The 26,305-nt window shown below is 43.4% G+C and overlaps 1 protein-coding gene and 1 long non-coding RNA gene across 6 annotated transcripts in view; one reads left to right on the forward strand and one right to left on the reverse strand.

Moving 5' to 3' along the window:
• Positions 1–26,305, reverse strand: part of MYZAP (myocardial zonula adherens protein) — a 99,633-nt gene that overhangs the window by 59,283 nt on the left and 14,045 nt on the right. For all 5 annotated transcript variants that reach the window (XR_010839799.1, XM_059056269.2, XM_067029773.1 and 2 more), the window contains exons 3-7: positions 17,219–17,374; positions 13,858–13,950; positions 7,570–7,683; positions 3,749–3,901; positions 170–295 (exon numbers count right to left, since the gene is read on the reverse strand). Coding sequence is in view for 4 of the 5 variants with exons in the window: in XM_059056269.2 (XP_058912252.1) it covers positions 170–295; positions 3,749–3,901; positions 7,570–7,683; positions 13,858–13,950; positions 17,219–17,374 (642 nt within the window). In the remaining variant the exon portion in view is untranslated. The remainder of the gene's footprint in view (positions 1–169; positions 296–3,748; positions 3,902–7,569; positions 7,684–13,857; positions 13,951–17,218; positions 17,375–26,305) is intronic.
• On the forward strand, positions 3,508–6,069 carry LOC136793838 (uncharacterized). The gene is made up of 2 exons (XR_010839802.1): positions 3,508–4,250; positions 4,785–6,069. It is a non-coding gene; the product is annotated as an uncharacterized lncRNA (long non-coding RNA).

The following is a 26,305-nucleotide window of genomic DNA, read 5'->3' on the forward strand; positions in this document are numbered from 1 at the left end:
GAGGGAGAAGGGAGAGCAGTGAATCGGCAAATAATAAATTCCCTGACCCGTCACCCACGTTAGAGTCCACTAACTCACCTCTGAGCACACACCCTACCATGTAAAGCTCACCAACAATAATGCACCCCAAACTCTCTGCTATCCCGTCAGCAGGTAGGACATAACACACCAGGAGCGCCTCTTTCTCGGCACTGTGCCTCTGCTGCTCTTCGTGCAGCCTTTCTTCATACTGGTTGTACAGCTTCCTGGTCATCTCTCTCATCACCTCTGCGTTGGCTTCTTGGGAGGATTCCACCTGCAGAGAGACTCACATCAGAGCTTCAACTCTGGTGGGCTCAGGGGGAATCCACACCTTTCACTCTGTAGGTATCAAGTGTGGACTCACTCACGGGGGAGTGGACCCATGCCCCAGGGCTCTGCAGGAGACAGAGGCAGCAGGAACGAACGGGGAAAGAGGTAGAAGGAAGAAGGAAAAGGGGTGAACAGGTGCAGAGAAAATTAAAAGTGGCCCCTTGCACTAATTTACTTGATATTATCTGGAAAAGGTGCTCCACAGGAGTGAATTTTTCAAAAGGCAGAAACGTACCTCTCTAAGTGTCAACCTTGCCCCCCAAATTTAGCCATTTTTAAACTGAATTCTCTAAAATGTATCATGCTCCACTGTCTTATTAACCTCTTTCTTCAATGACTCTTCCTGTCTAATGTTCTTTTGCTCCTGAAATTTTATCATCTTTTATTCTATCGGTTTTAACAAACCTTTTTCTCTAGTTAATATATCCACACTCCAGTTGGCCTCAGAAAGATATGCTTTTTCAATTCTTCAGTATTCTACTGTGGGCTGAAAATAAGACCACTACATTATTAGAGTTGGGTCAGAGTCCTGCAGAATTAAAAAGGAAAAAGGGTTGCTATAGGAGGAAGGAGGGAGTTAAAGAGAAAAGAGGAGATTACAGATACTGATGTTCTATTTCTTGGTTTTGTAGATTTAACTTTGAAACCAAGTAAATAATTTATCTGTTATAAATATTAAATTTTAAACAATTATCTACCAAGATCATTCACTGGGACAAGAACAGACCTTTCAACAAATGGTGCTGGGATAATCGGATTTGTCACATACAAAAGAATGAAGTTGGACCCCTAATATACCATATACAAAAATTAACTCGAAATGGATTAAAGGCTTAAATGGGAAAGCCAAAACTATAAAACTCTTAGAAGAAAACCATAAGGCAAATCTTTGTGACCTTTGATTAAAATTAGATATGACACCAAAAGCATAACTGACAAAAAAAGAGATAAATAAGACTTCATCAACATTCAATATTAAAAACTTCTGTGCTTCAAAGGATAGCATCAAGAAATTGAAAAGATAACACCTAGAGTGGGGGGAAATATTTGTAAATTATTTATCTAATAACCTGTATCTGGAATATATGAAGAATTTTTACAACTCAATAATAAAATAAAAATAACCCAATTTTAAAATGGGCAAAGGATCTGATAGACACTCCAGAGAAGATATCCAAATGACCAATAAGCACAAGAAATGATGCTTAACATCATTAGTTATCAGGGAAATGCAAAACTACAATGAGCTTCATACCTACGAGGATGACTATAATCAATAAAAGAGAGCAACCAGTGTTGGCAAGGATGGGGAAAAATTGGAATCCTCTTACATGGCTGGTAGAAATGTAAAATGGTGCAGGCATACCTCTATGTTACCTTTCATATTGTTTGACTTTTCCCCCCAGGTGCATACATTACTTTAAGAACTTTTTTAAGTCAGAAAAGCAGGAAGGCCTTTGAAGAGAAGCTGCCCACGTGGAGTTGAAACCATCCCATTAGTTGCACAGGCCAGTCAGTCTCTAGGAGACACTTAAGCTCATATAAGAAATCTGGACTCATCCTTTCCATACCTCTCTGCTTTTCCAAATGTTGTGTTTGGAAACATTCCCATCTGGTTCGGGGGACCTTAGCTGGGGGCTCCTGGGGGCTTGCACAGGCCTAGCTTAGGAGATGAGAAAAAGTAGAGCCGTGGGCAAGCAGGCTTATGTTGGGAGTGGCTGGTGTTTCCTTTCTTCCCTGGCCCTGCCCTCACCTGTGAACCTCAGGCCATTGATTTTATGCCTCTGAAGGTTTGTTTGTATCCCTTCCTTCCAGCTTTCTGCTTGTTTAAGAGAGCTGAGTTAGCTAGGTAGGTAACCTCTGGATAAGTAAGGTGTACTACAACCCAGATAGGATACATGATGTTTACTCCAAAGACTGGACAAAAGTCTCTCTTGATGCCCTCTCAATCTCCCCTCTCATCACTAGGCAAGTTTTGGTACCAAGAAGCCACAAAATGGGAGATCCTGAACAGAGGTTATCATTAGCTGAAAGAGACCCAGCGTGTCCTGCACTCCATCTCCACTTCTAGAATGGGCTCTGTCCCTCACATCCTGTTTATGCTGCATCCAGGTCACATGAAATACTCTTAAGTCCTGTCACTTTTGTAATTTGGGGGGATTGGGGTTGGGTAAAGTAAAGCATTAGTCTCTACAACAGGTAATTGCGAACTGGATTTGGAGGCTTGGTCTCCCTGACACCACAGCACCTCTGGAACAGACACGGATACAGAGCACAGGTGCAGAGAGTAGGTACTCAGTACATATTTGTGGAATGAATGACTGCATAGAGATCTTACATTGAGGAAAAGACTCCAAACGGTCATTTCAGAATTTTTCAGCAACCAACGCCTTTTTTTCCACAGTAACTCTTACGCAGAAATACAATATATGGAAAAGTAGAAGAGCAACCCTGTCTGAAGTGAAAGCAAAGAGGAGCTGATCGACTGTGTAGCTCTCTGATCCCTCCCCCTTCCCAGGTGGTTGTGTTTGGCCAAGTGGGTGGTGATGGCCCAGCCTATGCAGCAGCCATCACAGAGGCTACACAGTGTGGAGTGGTGGCCCGTGCTCCCCATCAGCTGTCCCTGAGGCAGCCCATAGGTAGGGGACCACATGGCCCAGTTTGTTCCCCTAACCGAATTCTTAATAGCACCTCCTTTCACTCCTGAACATACTCTGGTTTGAGCAATAAATCACATGGGACACTACCCATAACACACTCTCCCCTAGAATAGCCTAAGGCTCTGTTGAACACAATCTGAGAAGCACAGGCTTAAATAAAAACAAATTCATTCAGGAAATAATTTGTTGAGTGACTTGTGTGAGCCATTCGTGGGTCGGTTCCTAGAAGTTTCAGAGCTGGAAGGAACACTAACATCTCCAGGGCCTTAGAAGCTGAGCTGAGGAATAAGCACGACCTGTGGGCAGGAGGGACACTGCCCAGAGTCCTTGGTCACCCACCCATTTTCTTCCTGGGGGCCCTTCAGCTCTTCATTGTCAAACCAGACGATGAGGCCTTGGAACCTCAGAGAGAATCTGAACAGTGAAGCTTCTGAAGTCCCAGACCTGTGGGCAGCCCAAGTGTCCTCTCAGTACATAAGAGCAGTGCCCTTGAGGCCACTGGGACCAAGGCAGGAGAGCCCAATAGGGGTACATCCAGGGTGCCCCCAATCTGCACTGACAGCTGTGAATGCAGAAACCCCCTCAGGCCCTTCAAGTGAAATCCTGTGGGGTTGGCCACAAAAAGGGTGGGGAAGCCCAACAAAGAAGAGAAGAGAGAAAGGGAAATGGGAGAGTTGGCGATGGGAGAAGAGAGAAGAGAGAAAGGTTAGCAGGAAATCTACATTCCTGTACTTTACCTTCATTTTCAGCAGCTGGTTTTCAACCTGTGCTACCTCTAACTGCCTCTGCTTTTCCCGCAGCTTGTCCATGGAGGCTTCATATACCTGCTGCAGATTTCTGATTTGATCCTTAATGTTGCTGTTCTCCAAAGTAACATCCACAAGGGTTTTCTGTCAGGATGAAAATCAAAACCAGATCTAGCAGTGTGAGAAAACATGGCCAGAGACATACACTGGGACATCCCTTTGTCATTAACGGCTGAGGGAGACATCGGCCCACAGGAGCAGCTGCAAGCCTGGGACCCTGGTGTTAGAGCACCTGAGGGCTCCCCCTGGTGGTCAGGAGGTCTGCCGCCCTGTACTTGGGTGGGCCAGCCAGCTTTCCCCTGTAACATGCCATGGCTGCTGCTAACACCGCTTGCCACTGCTCAGGATGGATGGAAATGGATGAAAACACTTTTCCAAGGAAAAATGTTCGTAATACGTAATTTCACGTGGAAAAAAATTGGGTTTGAAAACAGTAAGTACAGAAGAATGCCATTTTGAAAAAAAATAATGCATAAGCATCTGTCCAAATGTATTCATGCCTAGAAAAAAAAAAAAAAAAGACTAGGAGTCACCAAAATCCAAATAATGATTTTTCACTATGGGATAGGATTATAGATGGTATTTAATTTTCTTCTTTGTATCTTCTATATTTTCCATATTCCCAAACTGAAATCAGAAAACAAAATACGTGTTTTATAAAATGGAGATATTCCCCTTTTTTCTTAAACAGGTTGTTTACTTCTGTACTTCTAGACGAGCTGCCAGGACAGAGACAACAGGGCTGAGGTTACTGTAATGCCTGCAAATGCTTCACCTCCCTCGCTCAGGCAGAGAAGGGTGGTGATAAAGGGAGGGGCAGAGAGCTGAGTCTGTGACCCCCACAAGTGCCTGACAAGTGTCAGAAGCCTGTTGCTTATTGCTCCAGGCTGCCCACTGGAGCAGGAACGCTTAAATTAATATTGTTGCTATTTCATGCTTCAGGTTACTTGCTTAACTCTCCTTACAGAGAAATGGCTTCCACAACCCCAGAATTTCTACCACTGGACACAGGTTCATGGGCACCTTCTACCACCTCCTGAAGTCACCTACAACTTCATATCAGAAGATCTGGAAACTCTGGTGTTGAACACACATCCTAATACCTGTGTCCTCTTTGTAGATGATCAGTCTCTGAAGCTCCTCCACTCCTTAGCCTCCACTTTGGATAATAAGCCTCATGCCTAAACCTATTCGAATCAGTAGAAAGATTTTCAATGGTGGTAAACAGACATTAAAGAAAATACAGAAGCCATTTGAAAGTTGGAATCACGGAGCATTGGAGATGCAAGGAGCCTTAGAAACCATCCGGCCAACAACCCTCTCTCCAAGTCCCACTGGCTTTACAGAGACCAGTCTTGTGCTCAGAACCTATATCTGGACCAAGAGACCAGGGCTGTAGCCCTGGACTAGCTATACACTTTGTTCAAGTCATTTCTATTGGCCTCAGTTTGTTTATCCATAAAACAAGGGGGTTGGAGATCATCTCAATAGTGCTTTCCAGCTTTGACATTCTATAAAATCAAACCAGGGATCTGGTCTCGTCAGTAATCATGAACATGGGGTAGACTAGACAATGGAAGAAATAAGAAGCCAACTATTTGCAGACTCAGTTGAGTTTCCTGGCCATGAGATGATGTGTTTCTTTTCTCTGCTCCTCCCTCTTCCCCAGCCTCCACCCCCTTCTTTTTTTGTTTTTTTTAAACAACAGTTTTTAATCGTTTCATTGTAAGGCTCCTCTGTCTACCCTGGAATAAGAGACTACACTGTAACTGGAAATCAGTCAGGGTCCGGGGGTTAGGATGGACCCTGTTCTAACAGTTGACCTCTGAAGTAAATGCCTGGCGTGTCAGTGGTGTGGACAAAAATGTTGCCTGCCATTCCAGTAAACAATGACTGATGCCCACCATCAAGTATTCAGCCACCACAGCCCACCCAACAGTGTGCCCTGAGGGGGATTCAAGATGGAAAAAAGCAGGATACTAGCCCTAGAGAGTTAAGATGCAAACCAAAGAAATAATTTCAATGAGCCCAGACTCTTACATCTTGCTAAAAACATTAACTGAAGATGTCTGGGTTTTTTTTGTGATGAACAGTAATGTTAATGTTTGGCTACATTTTTTTTAAGCGAAACTCCTATCTATCCTGGTTCCTCCCCTACGCCTTTGGAGCAGTTCCTCAGAGCTGTCTAAGAGGCTGATGCCCAGGCTACAGGACTCAGAAAGGTCCCCGAATAAAACAGAACTCTGAACTTTTAGGCTGTATGGGTTTTTTTTTTTTTTTAAGCAACAGTGGGGTGGCAAATCAGAAGTAGGACAGGGAAGAAAACCCAGATACCAACCAGATCTGAACTCAGGTGAGATACAGCATTTCCTGGTGGGCCAGTAGTGAGATGTCTGAGAGGGAAGGAAAGGGAGCCTGGGTGAGCTCCCTTGATAGCAGGAGGACGGGAAAATAAAGGCTCCTGAATAAACCAGACCCAAAGTAGGGCTTGGCCTGAGGCCAGGGGAAAGCTGCCAGGTACTATGGGAGAGCCAGGAAAAGGGTGGGACTCAGAAGCCCCACCAGAAATGGGCCTCCCAGACAAATCCAAACACGAGGCCCACCCAGGTCCACTGCGGGGACCGTGGCCTAGCTTTGCTGTTGGCACTACTGCCCGAACAGCTGTTAGTAGAGAATACTAGATCCTAAGGGAAGTGGATAATCCCAACATGAAAATCTGTTTGCTTATGTAGCAAATTATTTATAGAGAACCAGAAAGGATGTGAAATAGCTTGTGTGAACTTTCAAGAGGAAGGTAAAGAGATAAGAGCCAAATAAAGTTGGAAGGGGACAGAAACTATTATTTGCATGTTTGGAAATTAAAGCCAAGGGACGCTGCTTCTGGTGAATATAAGGCTTTACTCTGAACATTTTCAAGTTAATTTGCATGTTACGTGGGGGAGCTCAGTCGGAAGATTAACAATGAGCAGCATATGAGGGGTTAAGTCCTAGCAAATCAAACTAATCAAGAGAAAAACCCCCTTGACGTGTGGTGACCACACACATTTGCACAAATGTGGGATCCTGACTCTTTTTGCTTCCCTGACTGGTACTACAAGATATTCTTTGGAAGGCACATGATTTCTTTCAAAGCAAAATAATTCCTAGGGACTTCCCTGGCAGTCCAGCAGTTAAGACTCTGTGCTGGTAATGCAGGGGGTGCAGGTTTGATCCCTGACTGGGGAACTGAGATCCCAACATGCCTCACAGCCAAAAAATAGTCATAATAATAATTTCTAAATTAGGAAAAAGTACCTAACAGCCTCTGGGAGTTACCTGTCATGAATGAACACAGATTGCCTTTGCTTAAGTCTGGCTTTCCTGTGGTTGGTGGAACTTCTCCTAACACTGGGGCTTAAGGGCGTGGGCTGATGTGCTGTTTTAGGCACTGACACTTAGGACCACTTGGGTGTCTAGTGGAACAAGTGACATCTCTAGCACTGAACTCAAGATCTAAACCCCCATTTTAATAAGAGCAAAAACAACTGCAATTCCAAGGTTGAGAGTCTCATCTTGGAAGCATTTCCATCGGCTTCCTTCCCTCACCATCTCCCTGGCCTGGCCTTTACTGTGGCTGTGTGTAAAGGATTCCGAATGATGAGCTGAAGACATTCTGTGACTTACTTTTCTACAAAAACACAGGGCCCACCCTTGGCTAAGCTCTCTTGCACTGGAACAGAGGAGACCCAGGCGAATCGGGAGCAGATGAATACCTGCAGGCCGATGGAGTCCGACACCAAAGCCGAGTTCATGGTATTAAAACTGTCCAGGGCTGACGACTGGGTTTGGATGTAATTCTGCTGATAGTCCTGCTGAGCCTGTGAAACCTGGACAGATTAAGGAGACAGTTACACACAACCAATGCACACACACTCATGACAACCTTCAGTTAGGCTGGAACATTCCCCTGATGGTAGCCACATCCGGGTCAGTGATATTTCAAGTACAACTTTAAACTAAAAAGTCACCATCTGCATGAACCAGAGAGTAGAAAGACAAGACTACTTTTCCTTCGGATAATAGTCACACATTCCCCCAACTGGGCTTCACTTAGTCCTCGCAACACTTTGCGGCAGCCAGAACATTCTCTTTTACAGGGAGGAAACAGAATCACAGAAGTTAAGGGATTTGTATGCAAATAGCTAGGAAGTGGAACAGCTTTTAGAACCCAGAACGCAGTTGGATACCTTCTTGTGCCATCTTGCTTTTTTTTTATAAATAAATTTTAATTAATTTATTTATTTTTGGCTGCGTTGGGTTTTCGTTGCTGCGTGCAGGCTTTCTCTAGTTGCGGTGAGCGGGGGCCACTCTTTGTTGCGGTGTGCGGGCTTCTCATTGCAGTGGCTTCTCTTGTTGCAGAGCAAGGGCTCTAGGCACGCAGGCTTCAGTGGTTGTGGCTTGCGAGCTCTAGAGCGCAGACTCAGCAGTTGTGGCGCACAGGCTTAGTTGGTCCGCGGCATGTGGGATCTTCCCGGACCAGGGCTCAAACCCGTGTCCCCTGCATTGGCAGGCGGACTCTCAACCACTGCGCCACCAGAGAAGCCCCATCTTGCTTATTTCTACTCACCATGGAAGGAATATACTTTGGGCTCAACCAGTTCTCAAGAGTTGTTTTGTGGCTGCTGCAGTTGTTGTGCTGTCTTTGTTGGACGTGTATTTAACACGTTTGAGAGAGATTCAACAGAGGCCAGTCTTAAACTAGACCTTAAAGAAGGGCTGGATATAGAAAGGCCAGGAGAGGACTTCCCTGGCAGTCCAGTGGTTGGGACTCCGTGCTCTCACTGCCGAGGGCCCGGGTTCAATCCCTGGTCGGGGAACTAAGATCCCGCAAGCCTCACAGTGCGGCCAGAAAAAAAAAGGCTGGGAGGCAGTAGAACCAGGGGTAAGGTTTCTGGGAAGGCTCAAGGGTAGACCCCGTGTGGCCTGTGGAAGCAGCCAGGCATGAGAGAGCGAGAGGTGCACCTTGGAAGTGGGAGAGAGAGTTGAAACAGCAGCCCAGGCCCAGGAGCAGGAGGCATGTTGCTGCCCATGGTGTGTTCATACAGCAGTATGAACTTAACCTGGCTACAGTCCATGGTGTGGCCTGGAGAAGGAGGAGACTGAGCTCCTGCAACAGTCTAGCATGAGAAAACAGGGTGTGTAGGAGGTGGCAATGGAAAGTAAGGGGCAGAGATCTGTTTTTGCATCTGTTGCAAATCCAATCCTTTGGCTTTAATTACAGTCATTAGTCAGTGGATGGCACAGTGAATTTCCATAGGTATGTGAGAATTTCACAAATCTCTTCCTACGTGTCAGTGAGCATGGGCTAGGTGGATATGTTTATATATCCCCTTTCCCTGTAATCAAGGCAGTAGGCCTTACTTAAGCAGATAATTTCACAGACCAGACATAAACTAGACTCTAATACACAACTGTGGCAACTGTGCTTCTTTCCTGCAGATGTTAACTTTTTTTTTTGATTTATTCGTTTTTTATAAGCAGGTTATTAGTTATCTATTTTATATGTATTAGTGTATACATGTCAGTCCCAATCTCCCAGTTCATCCCACCACCACCCACCCCCCGCTTTCCCTCCTTGGTGTCCATACGTTTGTTCTCTACACCTGTGTCTCTATTTCTGCCTTGCAAACCAGTTCATCTGTACCATTTTTTTTAGATTCCACAGATATGCATTAATATATGATATTTTTCTCTTTCTGACTTATTTCACTCTGTATGACAGTCTCTAGGTCCATCCACATCTCTACAAATGACCCAATTTCATTCTTTTTTATGGCTGAGTAATATTCCATTGTAGATATGTACCACATCTTCTTTATCCATTCGTCTGTCAATAGGCATTTAGGTTGCTTCCATGTCCTGGCTATTGTAAGCAGTGCTGCAATGACCATTGGGGTGCATGTGTCTTTTTGAATTATGGTTTCCTCTGGGTATATGCCCAGTAGTGGGATGACTGGGTCATATGGTAGTTCTATTTTTAGTTGTTTAAGGAACCTTCATACTGTTCTCCATAGTGGCTGTATCAATTTACATTCCCACCAACAGTGCAAGATGGTTCCCTTTTCTCCACACCCTCTCCAGCATTTGTTGTGTGTAGATTTTCTGATGATGCCTATTCTAACTGGTGTGAGGTGATACCTCACTGTAGTTTTGATGTGCATTTCTCTAATAATTAATGATGTTGAGCAGCTTTTCATGTGCCTCTTGGCCATCTGTATGTTTCCTTTGGAGAAATGTCTATTTAGGTCTTCTGCCCATTTTTTTTTTTTTTTTTTTTTTTTTTTTAATGAAGTGGCTGAAGGCTAAACAGACCAGAGCTGCCCTGGTGGAGGTTTTACTTCCTTTGATCTATCTTTTTTTTTTTTTTTAAACAACTTTATTGGAGTATAACTGTTTTACAATAGTGTGTTAATTTTTCCTTTACAACAAAGTGAATCAGTTATACATATACATATGTTCCCATATCTCTTCCCTCTTGCATCACCCTCTCTCCCACCCTCCCTATCCCACCCCTCTAGGTGGTCACAAAGCACAGAGGTGATCTCCCTGTGCTATGCGCAGCTTCCCACTAGCTATCTAATTTACATTTGGTAGTGTATATGTGTCCCTGCCACTCTCTCACTTCGTCACAGCTTACCCTTCCCCCTCCCCATATCCTCAGGTCCATGCTCTAGTAAGTCTGTGTTTTATTCCCGTCCTACCACTAATCTCTTCATGACATTTTTTTTTTTCTTAGAGTCCATATATATGTGTTAGCATACGGTATTTGTTTTTCTCCTTCTGACTTACTTCACTCTGTATGACAGACTCCAGGTCTATCCACCTCATTACAAATAACTCAGTTTCATTTCTTTTTATGGCTGAGTAATATTCCATTGTATATATGTGCCACATCTTCTTTATCCATTCATCTGTTGATGGACAGTTAGGTTGCTTCCATGTCCTGGCTATTGTAAATAGAGCTGCAATGAACATTTTGGTACATGACTCTTTTTGAATTATGGTTTTCTCAGGGTATATGCCCAGTAGTGGGATTGCTGGGTCGTATGGTAGTTCTATTTGTAGTTTTTTAAGGAACCTCCATACTGTTCTCCATAGTGGCTGTATCAATTTACATTCCCACCATCAATGCAAGAGGGTTCCCTTTTCTCCACACCCTCTCCAGCATTTATTGTTTCTAGAGTTTTTGATGATGTTCTGCCCATTTTTTGATTGGGCTGTTTGTTTTTTTAATATTGAGCTGCATGAGCTGTTTATATATTTTGGAGATTAATCCTTTGTCCGCTGATTTGTTTGCAAATATTTCCTCCCATTCTGAGGGTTGTCTTTTTGTCTTGTTTATTGTTTCCTTTGCTGTGCAAAAGCTTTTGAGTTTCATTAGGTCCCATTTGTTTATTTTTGTTTTTATTTCCATTACTCTAGGAGGTCAGTCAAAAAAGATCTTGCTGTGATTTATGTCAAAGAGTGTTCTTCCTATGTTTCCCTCTAAGAGTTTTATAGTGTCCAGTCTTACATTTAGGTCTTGAATCCGTTTTGAGTTTATTTTTGTGTATGGTGTTAGGGAGTGTTCTAATTTCATTCTTTTACATGTAGCTGTCCAGTTTTCCCAGCACCACTTTTGAAGAGGCTGTCTTTTCTCCATTGTATATCTTTGCCTCCTTTGTCACAGATTAGTTGACCATAGGTGTGTGGGTTTATCTCTGGGCTTTCTATCCTGTTCCAATGATCTATATTTCTGTTTTCTGCAGATGTTAACTTTTATGGCAAGTATGTCATACAAAACAGATTTTTTTCTTCAACGTTATTAATCACAAATATTTTTTTAAATGTTTTCTCCCATATGCGTTAGCTAGGTTAAACCAGAGGAAGCTTATTTTTTCTTTAATTTTTAGTAGGTAATACATTCATAGAGTTCAAACATTTTAAAAGTAGAAAAGGTACACACTAAAATAAATCTCCCTTTCACTCCTGTCCTATCTGCTCAGTTACCTACCACCTTACCCACTCTGCACCTCAAGTAGGAATCACTGTTAATTACTTTCTTGATGATCCTTCTAGTAACTTTGTATACACACACAAAACAGTCTAGATATATTTATTTTCCCCTCCTGGTTTACATAAATGGTAGCACACTACATATGATATTTTCCTATGACTTGCTTTTTTTTAACCACTTACTCTATATCTTTGAAATTTGTCTGTATCTCTCTTTGAAGAGCTTACTCATTCTTTTTATTCTTCTTTTTTTTTTTTACAACTCTGTGTATTATAGAGATGTAATTTATTTTACTTTATCCTTCTTAATGGACGTGTAGGCTTCCAGTCTTTTTACTATTACAAACAATGCTTAACAACTAAGTTCATTTATACGTCATCTCACATATGTGAGATTTGATCTACAGAATAAATTCTTAGAAAGAAACTTGCTGAGTCAAAGGATGTAGGCATTTGTAATTTGGGTAGATACTGCAAATTGTTCTCCCTAAGAGTAATGCAAATGACATTCCAAGCAGCAATCTTCCTGTTTCTCCACAGCACGGCTAATATAGCATCTTGTCCCACTTTTGCAGTTTTGCCAGTCTGTTAGGTGAAAATAGCATCTCAGGACCATTTTAATCTGAATTTCTCTTATTGAGAATGAGGCCAAGCATCTCGTCATACATTTAAGAGCTCTTCATCTTTCCCTTACTATAAACTATCGGTCACAAATATTTTGCCTATTTTTATGAGTTGTGGCCTTTTTCCTCTTGATTCATGGGCGCTCTTCAAATACTCAGGATATTAGCCTATTATCTATAATATGAAGGCAAATAATTTTTCCCAGCTTGTCATTTGACTTTGGTGTTTTTGTCAACACTAGTCTTCATTTTAATGTAGTCAAAATTATCAACTTTTCCTTTTGTGATTTTGGGATTGCATGTCATAGTAAGAAACTGCCTTCCCCACCCCAAGAGTATAAAAGAATTCACACATATTTTCTTCTGGCACTTGCAAGTTTCATTTTTTAGCATCTTTGATCTATTCAGAATTTACCCAGGTATAAGTCTGTCCCAGCAGCATATATTGACTGGTCCATTTACCTCCCTTCATTTCAGATGCCACATTTATCATATATTGGGGTACATTTCTGGGCTTTTTTTCATTGATGACTATTCATTTATGTGCCAATACTATATACTGTTTTAATCTCTGAGGCTTTCTCAATTTCTTGTAATATTAAGAGGGATAGTCTCCTTCATTGCCTTTTTTTCCCCAGAATTTCAACTCCTCATATTTATTTTTCTGTATACCATGGAACCACCTAGTCCAGTTGTAAAAAACAACATAAAAATCTGTTGGTATTTTTATTGGGTTATATTAAATGTGTATATTAACTTGAATAGTATTAACATCTTATGATGTTGAATCTTCCTTTCTAAGTACATGGCATATCTTTCTACTTGTTAAAGTCTACTTCCAGATACCTGGTAGTTTTTGTTGTTGTTATTTCCTCTCACTGGTTGTTTTTTGTATATTGAAACCTAGCATGTGTCCATTAATTTTTTACCCTGTTACCTTACAGACTTCTTTTATTGTTTATAGTAGTTTTATTGGTTCACTTGAGCTTTCTGGGTATATCACCATATAGTTTGTAAATAGTGATAGTTTACATCTACCTGTCCAGTTTTTATACCTCTAAAAACTGTTTATTTATTTCTCTTGTTTAATTTATTTCTCTTGTTTAATTCCATTGGCTAGGGTCTCCAGTACAATGTTAAATAATAATAGTGGTAGCTGGCTTCCTATCTTATTCCTGATTTTGGAGGGAATGCTTTGAATGTAAAGATTACTCTCGCCACAAAAATTTTCCTGTAAATAATAAACTTCATTCTGTGATAAAATTCCCTCAGTTCATTTAAAATATGATTCCATCATAAGGAACATCATAAACTCAAATACCTTCAGGCACTAGCAAGTGAAAGGGAGTTCTAAGCTCTAGCATCCCTCCACATTTGACTTACTGACAGTTCCTGGGTGAGCTGTCGAATCTTCTGTCTCATTTCATCATAGTCTCCATACATTCGCTTCCGTACATTTTCCAAAGTAGCTCTTACCTGCAGCCCACAAAGATGCTAGTTAGAGATCAAGCTACAATATTTTCAAGTGAGATTTCTGAAACATTTAAGAAATTATAATGAGAGAAGGGTCCCACAGAAAAACAATCTTTAAAACAGGACAATTGGGATATTAAGAAAGAAGATCAATCTAATTAGAAGCTGATGGAATTATCCAAATAATATTGATGATAATAATAATAATAAATGTATATTGTGATTATATATAATTATTGATAACTATTAATTATACAAATAACATGCTCTAAAGAAAGATTCATTTACTGAAATTCACCTACCACCCTTAAAACCATATTCAGGCCAGATTTTCCCCTTTTCCTATCACATGTTTTTACAAGTAGAAAATGTTGAACAAGTTGACTTTCTAAACACATGGCTAGGAGAACCAAAAAACCAAAAAGCAAAAGGCCCCTCTGATTTTCCCTATCTCTGCCCTGACTGCCAAAGAACAAATAAATGTTTGGAACATGAGGCAGGAAAGTATGAGCTTAGAGAGCCCATAAATATGAAATTCAGTTCCTCAGTAATCACCAACAATACACAAGGCACTAAATATAAGAAAAGTCAGGTGATCCCCCAAACACCTGTTTATACAAACTCTGTTTAAATTTCTCTATAGTACCACTTCCAGAGGAATAACGGGGCCTTAAATATATTTTCAATAAAAACAAAAAACGTAACAAATAGTCTCTGTCTTCCCCCTTCCTCTGGTGCCCCTAGGAGGATGAAGAACTCAGGGATCCTCGAATAGAACAGGAAGCCTCAAGGGAGCCCTCTCCAGAATGCTCTGGAACTTCTATCACAGGAAAGGCTCAAAGGCAGAAGTTTGGTTTGATGGGTGTGTAGGGCACAGCATGAGGGGACCTAATTTTGAAGCTGTACTTGCACAACTAGCACGTTGTTTTAAACTGACTGCATGTTTATTAGGAGTGACTGGATATTGGTGGAGATTCCAGGGCAGGAAGGAGAGGGCAAGTCAAGACACCATGCCCTCCCCAGATGAATTCTAGTAATAAAGACTACTTTCTTGTCATTGACTACAAACATTTTGGGGAAATGAGCCAAAAGCACAACTTTTCATTCTGGGCAGGCAGAATAGCTCTCATCTGTGGCCCTGAGTTAGCTCTTAGGCTGCTCACCATTGGGAAGTGGGTGGAGCTGGGTGTTGCTCCCACTGGCAAATACTGCAGGAAGCCAACTAAGCCAGAGTCACCCACAAGCAAGGGAGGGCACACAAACCCATAAATACACTCAGGAATGAGGAGCGAGTGATAGGTCTGAAACCAGCTATAGAAGGTGTTTACCCGGAAATTAATTTTAAGTTGCAGATCACAGTGGTGGTTTGGAAATTCAGGTCAGTTACTTCCCTATGACCTGGGCACCTGACAGCCTGAACCTACTATCTGGTCTTGGGCAATCTGCAACTCTCCCGTCTGCTTAGAAGGTTTACCTCTGAAGTGGTGCCATGTTATTTGGGGCATTTCAGTGAGGAAGGCCGAAGCATTTCCATGAGAAAAATACAGGAAACTAGGAAGGTGCAAGCTGTTCCTACCTAGGAAAATTAGGAATGGGACACTGTGAATGGTTAAAACTGATCTTTGGGGGTTGGATGACTGGGGCTCTGAGGCTGGTGGTTGTCACACATCTTCTGCATGTTTGTGTATGAGTATGGCTCTTCTGGCTTTTCTTCATTTTCTCTAAGCATTTATTATCTTCTTTATTCCTTAAAATTATACAAGTATCCAAATCTTTCGAGACACATTAAGAAATGCACATTTATTATTTTTGATATTTGATAAGAGATGTTCTTCTCAAAAACTCAAACAAAAGCTGACAAAGCTGTGTTTTGTGTCTTATTCGCAAACACAACCAAATAAAATGAGGCACAAAGAACTAGTTTTGACCTTAAGGGTCCCTTCCCAGACCTCACAATCTATACATGAGAAAACTGAAGCCCAGACAGGGCAAAAGTTTGTCTGGGCCAAAGAGCCAGACCTTGAACCAAGATCCATGGGGACTCTATTGCCCACGCTGCCCCTGCTTCTCACTTTCTAGTCCACAGGCCAGGGTTTTGGTGCAGCTCATTGCCTCTCTATCTAATCACTCTGGCTTGGGTCACAAAGGCACTGGTCAATCTAGGGAGACACTGGGTGGACCAAAAAGGAATAGAAATGATGGATGGAGGGAGGGAGGGACAGGTAGGTAAGTAGATAGATATAGATAGACAGATAAAAAAGAAATGAAAAAAAATATAAGGAAATGCTCCAAAATGTTAACAACTGTTCTGGTTGAATCGTAGAATTACGGGTGATTTTGTTTTCTTCTTCATACATGTTTACATTTTCCAACATTTCTCAATAGAACATACAGTTTAAAAGAAATGTAATATTCAGTCCCTGGTCAGGGAACTAAGATCCTGCAAGCCATGCAGCATGGCAAAAAAAAAAAAAAAAAAAAAAAAATCTAATATTAATTACAAAATAGTTGTATTAATTGACCTGGGTTGGACAATGTCTATCATGGTTGACTTCCCACCATCCATTTCAATCTAACCGATTGGTCTGAGCCAGCAATAGTCATCCTATTCCCCTTTTGCCAGTGATGGATTTGGGAATGGGCATGTGACCTGGGTCCTGGCCAGTGAGAAACAAGGGGAAGTCTAATGGAGGGTCTCTAAAGAGTAACCAGAGACGACTGTCCTCTTTTCCTCCTCCAGACACCATCATATTTTTAGATGTTGCCATGAGCATGGGGCTGAAGGGGAAAAGAACCAAGGGAAACTCAGAGAAGTAGAACTGGAGCTTGGAGAGGCCTGCTTAGAGCCCACCTACCCCTAGAGTTATCCCCACATGAGACAAATTCCTTTTCAAGTTGGCTTTTCTGTTACTTGCAGCGGAAAAGCATCCAAATTTATACAGTTGTCCAAACTCGTACATCAGGAGTGTTCAGTGTAATAAGCAAAACTACTTAAGAGCCTACTTATCATACATGGAAGAAAGAAGCCATTTGGTCTCCTGAGTATCCCTACTTAGTAACATCTAGAAATTCACTCTATACCTCACCGCAGAATTACATCTGCACTTTTCCTATTACCATGAAGATCTGTAGCCACATTTCCATCCACAATGATAACACTTGGAATTGTTTCAAAATGCCTTATTACATTCATATCAATGCTTCCAACTCCACCCTCTTACAGGCTACAAGAAGTGTATAAACCAGAAAAAAAAATCCTTAAACAACTCACGTCTTTGATGTAGTTCATCTCTTCTTTCAGCTGATTGGTGGTCCACCCATACACCACCATTTCTTTCTGCTGGTTTTGATCTGATCTTCGCACCACACCATAGACAACACCCTGAGGGAGTTTCATGGTGGGTTCACCATTGCTCAGGTCACGATACTAAAAGAGGGTAGAAAGAGAGAAAAGAATAATGACTCTTTAGGCCTCATAGAGACAGCTGTCATCATGGGCCCACTGTATACAGTTATACAGGTTGTACCCAGCACTAGGGTGCCTGGCAGTAGGGAGAGCGGCCAGTAGAAATCCAGCCTGGTCTCTGCTCGCCAAGTCACACCTGGCCTGGGCTGAGCCTGCCTTTACCCTGGAGGAAGAGCACCTTTCCCTAATTTCTACCAAAGCTCTGTTCCTTTACTGCGTAGTACATCTGCAGGGCCCCATCTTCCCAAAGAAGGTGTCTTTATTTAATCCTCACAAAGGTGCCAGGTGGACTTGCACCATCCCTGATAACAAGAGTGAGTGTCTAAAATCTCGCATTCTTGGTAATACTGTTTTTCTCTTTATACCAGTTCCTCTGTATGACGTCATCCTCATCATTAACTGTGTGGCCTGAAATGCATGAGGTTGAGATACGCAAGGGAAGAATTTTGGCAGCCATCTGGCAGCCAGATTGTCCTCTGAGGTTAGGGCTGACCCTGGAGCCAGTTCCGAGGAAAGAGGGTAGGGTCACCTGTTGTGACCATTCCTGAAATATTTCTGAAAAGCCAGGCAGAGGTGGCATAACTTCACCCCAAAAGAATACTCTGCTCCTTAACTCTCTCAGTTAAAGCTCTGATCAGTGCTAAAGTGCTAATACCTTTGGGAAGTGGGGAACATGTCCAAGTCCTAACACATCTTCATAGACTGAAGGCTCAAGAAGCAGGAGGAAAAGAAACTAAGATTTGTTGAGTACCTACTATAAGCTAGAAATGTTCCTTACACGTTCAATCTTCACAACAACACTGTGACATGGTGACTGTCCTCTCCACTTTATAGCTGAGAAAACTGAAGTTCAGAGACGGTAAGTCTCTCCCTTATGGCCACACATCTAGATTCAAGCCCAATTCTGTCTGACACTAAGTACACCTCCCCACAGTGCAGCCTTTGTTACATGTAGAGGCACAGAGTAGGCCTTCACAATATGGAAGGGAAGGGACAGGAAAAACTCAAGATGAGACAGTGAGACTTCAGAGAAAAACCAGCCTACATCTAATCTTCCTTGGGACAATGCCACAGAAGGCTGAATTCCATTATGGCAACTCTGTTCTTACACTAATTTTAAAACCACCTTCGCATAATTTTTTTTTTTTTTTTTTTTTTGTGCGGTACTCAGGCCTCTCACTGTTGTGGCCTCTCCCGTTGCGGAGCACAGGCTCCGGACGCGCAGGCTCAGCGGCCACGGCTCACGGGCCCAGCCGCTCCGCGGCATGTGGGATCTTCCCGGACCGGGGCACGAACCCGTGTCCCCTGCATCGGCAGGCGGACTCTCAACCACTGCGCCACCAGGGAAGCCCTGCATAAATTCTTTCTATGTACTTGCGAAACATCTTTCACATATAAAACTATAATTTGCATTTTTAAATCATTCATTTGCAGCAGAATAGTAAGTACTCTATAATCCCATTCAGTCAAAGTTTGTAAAAGTAAAGCAAAGTTACCAGACAAATTATTAATCATTAACAACCTCTAAGGAGGGGACAGTGGGGAGGGGCAGGGATGCTGGAGGACAGGATAACTTCAGTTTTTTCTTTATACCCTTGTGTATGGTTTGTTTACAACGTGAGCTTTTAAAAAAAAAAATTAAGAAAACGAAACATCCATTGCTTCCCACTCTTCTGTACAAACCTGTTAAGAGAGAAAATATGAGGCATGGGACACTCTACCTTTGCTTCTGGAAAATGCTTCCACTTGAGCCCCTCATACCTGGGTCCCACGGGCACTGAGGCAACTCTTGAAGTTGGTACCTAAGTTTAGGTGAGTGGGGGGTTAAATGGCTCTCAGTGGAGTGCAGAGCTGGGATTAGATATCCCTGCTTTACTACACATTTAATTAGGAAGAGGAAAAGCTCTAATGAAACTCCCCACATACCAGGAAACAAAAGCATGCTCTTTCTGTCACCAACCCCACCCAATTCCTGAAAAACAAGCTGATGTCGGTCTAAGGCTTTGGGGAAATGCATTTCTGCAAAGCAAAGGTTTTTGCAGGTGGACTGGCTTACAGGAAAATGCTCAGGTGGCCGGATACAGAGGACTCTGCCTCCCTGCCCACGCCGGGAGATGAGGACCATCACTGATGGAGGCAAATACAAACATGCCAAGGACAACACAGTCTGTGAAACACCACCCGAGAGGTCAGGGATCTGAAAATTATGCACATGGAAAGATACCAAAGTTCTGTTAAGTAAAAAATAGTAAATTTCATATTCCCATTTTTTGTTTTAGTTAGAAGTGTGTGTTTGAGTACACAAAACACCTAGAAAGATGGACTCCACACCGTTAATGATAGTTTCCTCAGTGAAACTGGATTTCACTCTTCCCTTTATACTCTTCTGTATTCTATTTTTAAATTAGTTTGAAATAACATGCATTATTTTTGAATTGATCATTTTTATTTTAATTTTCAAAACATGAAAATTAAAATAAAAACCTTATGAAAGGTCAGTATGATTTTGGTCAAAAACTAGAGAACCCAGAAGAAAATGAAAAGAGCTGACACGTTTGGCACTGTTTGTAGCTAAATTTTTCTCCTCTCGTGTCCTTTAAAATAATCTCCCCTGGGCTTCCCTGGTGGCGCAGTGGTCGAGAGTCCGCCTGCCGATGCGGGGGACACGGGTTCGTGCCCCGGTCCAGGAAGATCCCACATGCCGCGGGGCGGCTGGGCCCCGTGAGCCATGGCCGCTGAGCCTGCGTGTCCGGAGCCTGTGCTCCGCAGCGGGAGAGGCCACAACAGTGAGAGGCCCGCGTACCACACACACACACACACACACACAAATAATAATAATAATAATAATCTCCCCATAAGATACATACTAATTTTTAGGCATGATAATAGCATTGTGATTATATTAAGAGATAATCTTTATCTTTTAGAGAAATATGCTTAAACTATTTATGATATCTGGGATACAGGATGGAGGAAGTGGACAGGGGTGGAGATGGGGCAGGACTGACTATGGGCTGAGGGTTGTCAGCTGGGTGAAGGGTCCATTATTCTCCTTTTGTTTATGTTTGAAATTCTCCATAATTAAAAGTTTTTTAAACTTCTTTATAATGCTGCTCTGTATTAAAAAAATCAAATTTTAAAAAATGTACACTAGGCCTATTAAAAGCCTCCTGGGGGGCTTCCCTGGTGGCGCAGTGGTTGAGAATCCGCCTGCCGATGCAGGGGACACGGGTTCGTGCCCCGGTCCGGGAAGATCCCACATGCCGCAGAGCGTCTGGGCCCGTGAGCCATGGCCGCTGAGCCTGTGCGTCCGGAGCCTGCGCTCCACAATGGGAGAGGCCACAACAGTGAGAGGCCCGCGTATCACAAAAAAAAAAAAAAAAAAAGCCTCCTGGGCATGAAACAATAGTAGGTAAAATCGCCTTGCAAACAAAAACCCTAATAAATGCACAGAATGAAAAAGTTACTGCCAAAGAAGGGAAAAGGAAATAATCAACTGAAAGGGCATCCCAAATACCTCTGTGCAATGCAGCAGAATTAACAACAGGCATCATCAGTAAACTATATAGAGACTGTCTCAGTGAAACTGTTCCCTGGGATGTATGCAGGGCTGAACACTTACAGGCTCATGCTATGGCTGTTTTCCCTAAAGATACACTTGGTGGCAAGTGACTTAGAAAAGAAAAACTATAGAAAAGCAACCCAGCCTGAACTGCTGCAAGGGTTTTACTGCTGAGGGAGAGCTGGGGTATGAATCCAGTGACAGATGACCATATTTTCCAAACCCTAATTCAGAATATAAGATCTTACAATGAGATAAGCTCTGTAGAGGCAGTGACTGTATCTGCCATAGTCACTGCTATAACCCCGATACTCAGTATAAGTACATTTTGAAGGCAAGAAGAGAGAGAGAGAATATTTGGAATTGTGCCTAGGCCAGAATATTTGGAGTATGTGGTCATCCTAGACACTGATCTGTGCAAAGGAAGAAAATCCCATGGTCAAGAAGGGTTCTTAGAGAATAATACCAGAAACACAGTTTTCCAAAAATCCAAATTGATGTTGGTAGACCGCCACAGCCAGCCCCTGACCCCAGAGGCTAGGACAGGCAGCTGGTCACACGTCCAGCTGCCAATATGACTTAGCTGGACCGTAACATGGATTGACTGACTTGAAAACTATAAGCCAAGTTATTCCAACAACTTTTTGTTTTGGACCTCTTCTTGCAGCCAGAGGGTGGCAGCTGACCTGGGGACTCTAAGTGCTGAGCCTCCGGGCATCCTATCCATCTTGTAGGCAGAGCACTTTCAGGAATGTGCTCTGACCTGTCTGACCTGTGGGTCCATCGGTTCCTGGTCATTACTCATGCTTGACTTTGTTTTGCCCGATTGTGACAAAAATGAACGCTACAGCTGAGCCTAAGGGGCTCTTCCACAGCCTGGGAGGGAAATAGGGAGGGGATGGGCAGCCCTGTCCCCTCAGAGAGATGGAGACCTTTGGCTTATTGAGGTACTTGTTATTTCTGACTATCTCACAGACAGAATAGGGACCACTGCCTAAATAAACTCATGCCTGGAAAAAGACGGATCACTTTGAATGCTTAAAGATGAGAAGGGGAAGAAAAATTCTAGCCAAGCAGAAATCCTGCAACAGAATGTACTTCTAATGACAGTATCCTTATAAGAGTAACCTCTTAAAGATATTACTCTATACTAATATCTTAGAGATATTACTCTTTATATTACTCTAAATATATACTCTATCTATAAAGATATCTCTAAGTAGTCGCTTAAAGATATTACTCCATTCTAAGCAGACAATAGCTGCTTAGGCCTAAACACTCCAGGAAAAAGAGAAGGAGAAGAGTATCTTCGGGGAGGTAGGAGGATCAGTTCTTTTCTGGAACCCAGGGGTATAGTACACACCTTAGGTTAGTTACCTTGACTGATACAACAGACTTTCCTGATAGGAGGAAGTGCACAAGTTGACATCACCATGACGACACGGCGGGGCCACAGATCCGAGACAGAACTACTACTACTACTAGCTGTGTGGCCCTGTACAAGTGACTTACTTCACTGTTTCAGGGTCCTGAACAGTAAAATGGGGATAATACCACCAATTTCAGAAGCTTGTTTTAAGGAATACATGGAATAATATACATAAATCATCTAGTGCACTGCTGGGCATACTAGCAGATAACTGACAGATTCTATTGTTAGCGGTGGTGGCTTTACATTTCCGAGCATCTGATTTCCTCCTAAATTCTCCACATCTGTCTGGATGCTTCCGTCTGTCTGTCCACCTCTCTCCTCTTGGATCCTTTTGCTATTTCCATCACAGTCACCAGATTTACTCTGACAGTGAAACACTCACCCCTGAACTGGCCTTGGTTTCTCTGCTCGGAAAATGCAAGAGCTTGGTGCGTAATCTCCCGGCCCCTCCTCAGTGTCCAATGAGGTTGTGGGGCGGGAGCACTGCTGGGGCAGCCGACGCAGCCCTGACCTTATGTTAAACCAGAGCCACCGCACTTTCACCATTCTACAGATGGCGCTGTCATACGTATTCGTTTGAATAAAGAGTTCCAGAACTAAAGAAATGAGGGGAAATGCTGGCTCCAGGCTAACATTTCCATTTGCTAGAAGAGGAAATTGAGGCCCCCGGAGATGACTTGAGTGGCCCGACCACGACCTGGAGTGGTCAGGCAGCCAGGACTAGAACCCAGGCCTCTTTGCCCTCCAGGGGCTGCTACCTCTGAGAGGCACGTAGAGTCCTACACGCTATCGCCAGGGCAGCTCCAGCCCCATCTGAATCACGGCAGCACACTCCCTCATCTGGCAACAGCCCATGATGTTGTATAAACAGTCACGCCAAGGACGAGAACTCAGCAGGCTTATTCATCTGGGGCTTTTAAGGGAACAAGGACTATAAAACCGAACGTCAAGGGTTTCCTTTCAACCATTTTACTAGGCTAGAAAAGTCCCCAACTTTTCACACATACACATATATCCACTCTCCCTCACTCAGGGTTCTCCAAGGTCGAGAGAGAAACAACTTCTTTAAAAACACAAGTCACTAAAGGACATCTATGGCAGAAGGATACTAATAGCTAATTAAAATATTATCCACTTCAACCTACTTTGTCACTTTGGAAACACCTCGCCATCGCACAGCCTCAGAATGGGCAGAGCTCAGATCATATTCTCTAAAATTCAACTATGCAGTGAGACCCTGATTCAACACGATAAAGGTTTAATAGCTGGTGTTGGTTCTATCTCTTACTTCTCTGTGTATGTGTGTATTTGTGTGTGCAGAAGAATATTTGCACATAGATTTGGATAGGAACATGGATACATGCATTCACAAAGTTCTTTGAAAATGATAGGGGTTTAATTTCAAAATTATCTACTACCAATATTAACTTTAATGTTCAACAATTTAATAAACATGTCATCAATCCCTCAACACAAAATTTGTGTCTACAAACTAATCAGCATTTCCTCTTCCATATAATTAATGACGTTTAATAGACAAATAAAAGTCCATCGCTCATTTGCCCGGGTTGTTAATACAATTTAAGGTGATAATATTCCACAAAGAAACGTATCATGGGTTGAACTGTGTCCTGCAAATAGAGAGCATGTTGAAACCCCCTTCCCCAGTACCTCAGAATTGGGCCTTATCTGGAGACAGGGTCAAGTTAAGAAGAGGTCACTGGAGTTAAGACCTAATCCTATATGACTAGTGTCCTTACAACAAGAGGACAAATTGGATTCAGAGACAAACACACACAGGGAGAACAGCATGTAAAGCTGGAGTGATGCTGCCACAGCCAGGGATTGCCAAGAGCCGCCAGAAGCTGAAAGAGGCAAGGAAGGATTCTTCCCTGGAGCCCTCAGAGAGAGCATAGCCCTACCGATACCTTGATCCCGGACTTTCAGCCTCCAAGACTGGGACGCCATAAATGTCTGTTGTTTAAGCCCCGCAGTTTGTGCAACTCTTTTATGGCAGCCCAAGGAAACTAATACAAAACGGAATCACCATAATCCACAGTCACACACTAAGTGCCAACTATGGGCAAAATTAAAAGACTGCACATTTTTATGTGTGTGTGTATATGCACATGTTGTACACGGATGTTGCAGGAATATGTATGTATACATATGTGGAGTGCTTAGCAGCAGACGGCTAGGTACCAAGGGAGAGGGTAGCCTGGGTATCCTGTAGCTCAAGAGAGGGGATAATCACCCAAGCACAGGCAGTCCAGGAAAGTCGTGGGGAAGCGGGCCTTCAGTAGGGCCTTGAAGGATGAAGAGACTTGGATAAACTGAGAGTGGCTGGGCAGAGACTCATAAATGATCCAGATTTCATACATTTAAATACTAAAATAATGGTAATACAGCCATAAAATATCTGTCCATAAAAGTAACACCATGCAGAGAACACTGAACACCAACTCAGCCACCAGTAGGACAGGACTCGGGAGAGCAAAGCTGATGTACGGGGTGTGCGTCCTCCCCAAAGAGGCCAACCTGTGTACGAAGGAGTTCTCTGAGGTAAGGTTTGTGCAGACAGAGGAGGCGAGGCCCAGGTGTATTGGCAGAGGGGTGGTCAGAGGAGGACGTAATAACATCAGAAAAGATGCAGCAGGTGCAGCCCAAAAGGGAGGAGGAGATGCAGGACGGGCAGTTTCAGGAAGGAGAATGACTTCTCCAGGGGGGACAGGGGAGAAAAGCGAAGAACCAGGGCCACTGGGTTTGACAAACAAGGGGAAGCAATTTGGCATTAAGTCATTGCCTCTCTAACCAGTGTTACAGGCCAGACACTGGGGTGGGACCTTTGCATATACTAGCTCAGTTACTCTTTGCAGGTAGGCTTTGATGTGCCTACTTGAAAGATGAGGAAACTAATAGCAGAGAAACAAAGTGTCTGGGAGCCATCCGTGGACTGGGGAAAGCAGTCTCGGGGCAGGTGGGATCTTCCTTAAGAGAAAGACAAAGAGAAGCAGGCACCTGGGCATCTGCCTTAGGAGCAGGAAGCCGTCCACATCCACCCAAGGAACCCATGACTCCAGAGAAAGACGCTGCCTCTGTTGTCATTACCTCCAGAAGCCTCCAAACACCCCATCCTGAAGCTGGGCAACCTGTACCACCTGCTACACCCTTCCCCCCTCCACTGTGAGTAATTCCTCTTCCTGATGATTTGGGGCCAGTAGACAGAATGGCCCAGCTGGCAGTGGTGTCTATGTGTGGCCAGCTGCCCCATGGCATCCTTAGGTCCTCAAAAGACACTAAGCAACCTCCATGACTGTGAAAAAGAACAAGGCCCAGTCCTGCCCTCAGCCGGCTGAAGCTCTAACAGGGCCCTGGAAATCCTCTGAGAAGTTTCGCTTTATCAGCAACCCACTGGGCCATTTACAGCTTCTACATCCGAGAGAGCTCCAAACCCCGCCTTTGCACGCCACAGACCCCTCCAAAGGAACCGAAGTCACTTCACCAGTGTTCCCGGCATCTTGCAATTTTGTGGGCTATGTATGATGTCACAGAGAGGGGCAGCCACACCAAAGGCACATCAGAGGAGCTGGCACCCCCAGGGCCTCCTTGCTGGTGCCTGCCTCTGGCTCCCAATGACTCAAGACCAGGCACCTGGCTAGGACATGGTGACGAAATGACCCAGAACAGCCTCACAGTTACCACCGGGACCTTCAAGGGCGGCCACCACCCAAGGACTTCGGTTCTGGGGTAACAACCAGCCGCACCCTCCTCCTCCCTACCCCAGTTCTTCTGCAGTGAGTCACTGATGCATCAGAGATGGGCTCTCAGGCTGCACAGCTGGTCCACCCAGTCTAAGAAGCATCCTGGCACATCCTCTCCCCCAGCATTTCTCCACACT

The sequence above is a fragment of the Kogia breviceps genome, chromosome 3, assembly GCF_026419965.1.
Source record: "Kogia breviceps isolate mKogBre1 chromosome 3, mKogBre1 haplotype 1, whole genome shotgun sequence".
NCBI classification, from domain to species: Eukaryota; Metazoa; Chordata; class Mammalia; order Artiodactyla; family Physeteridae; genus Kogia; species Kogia breviceps.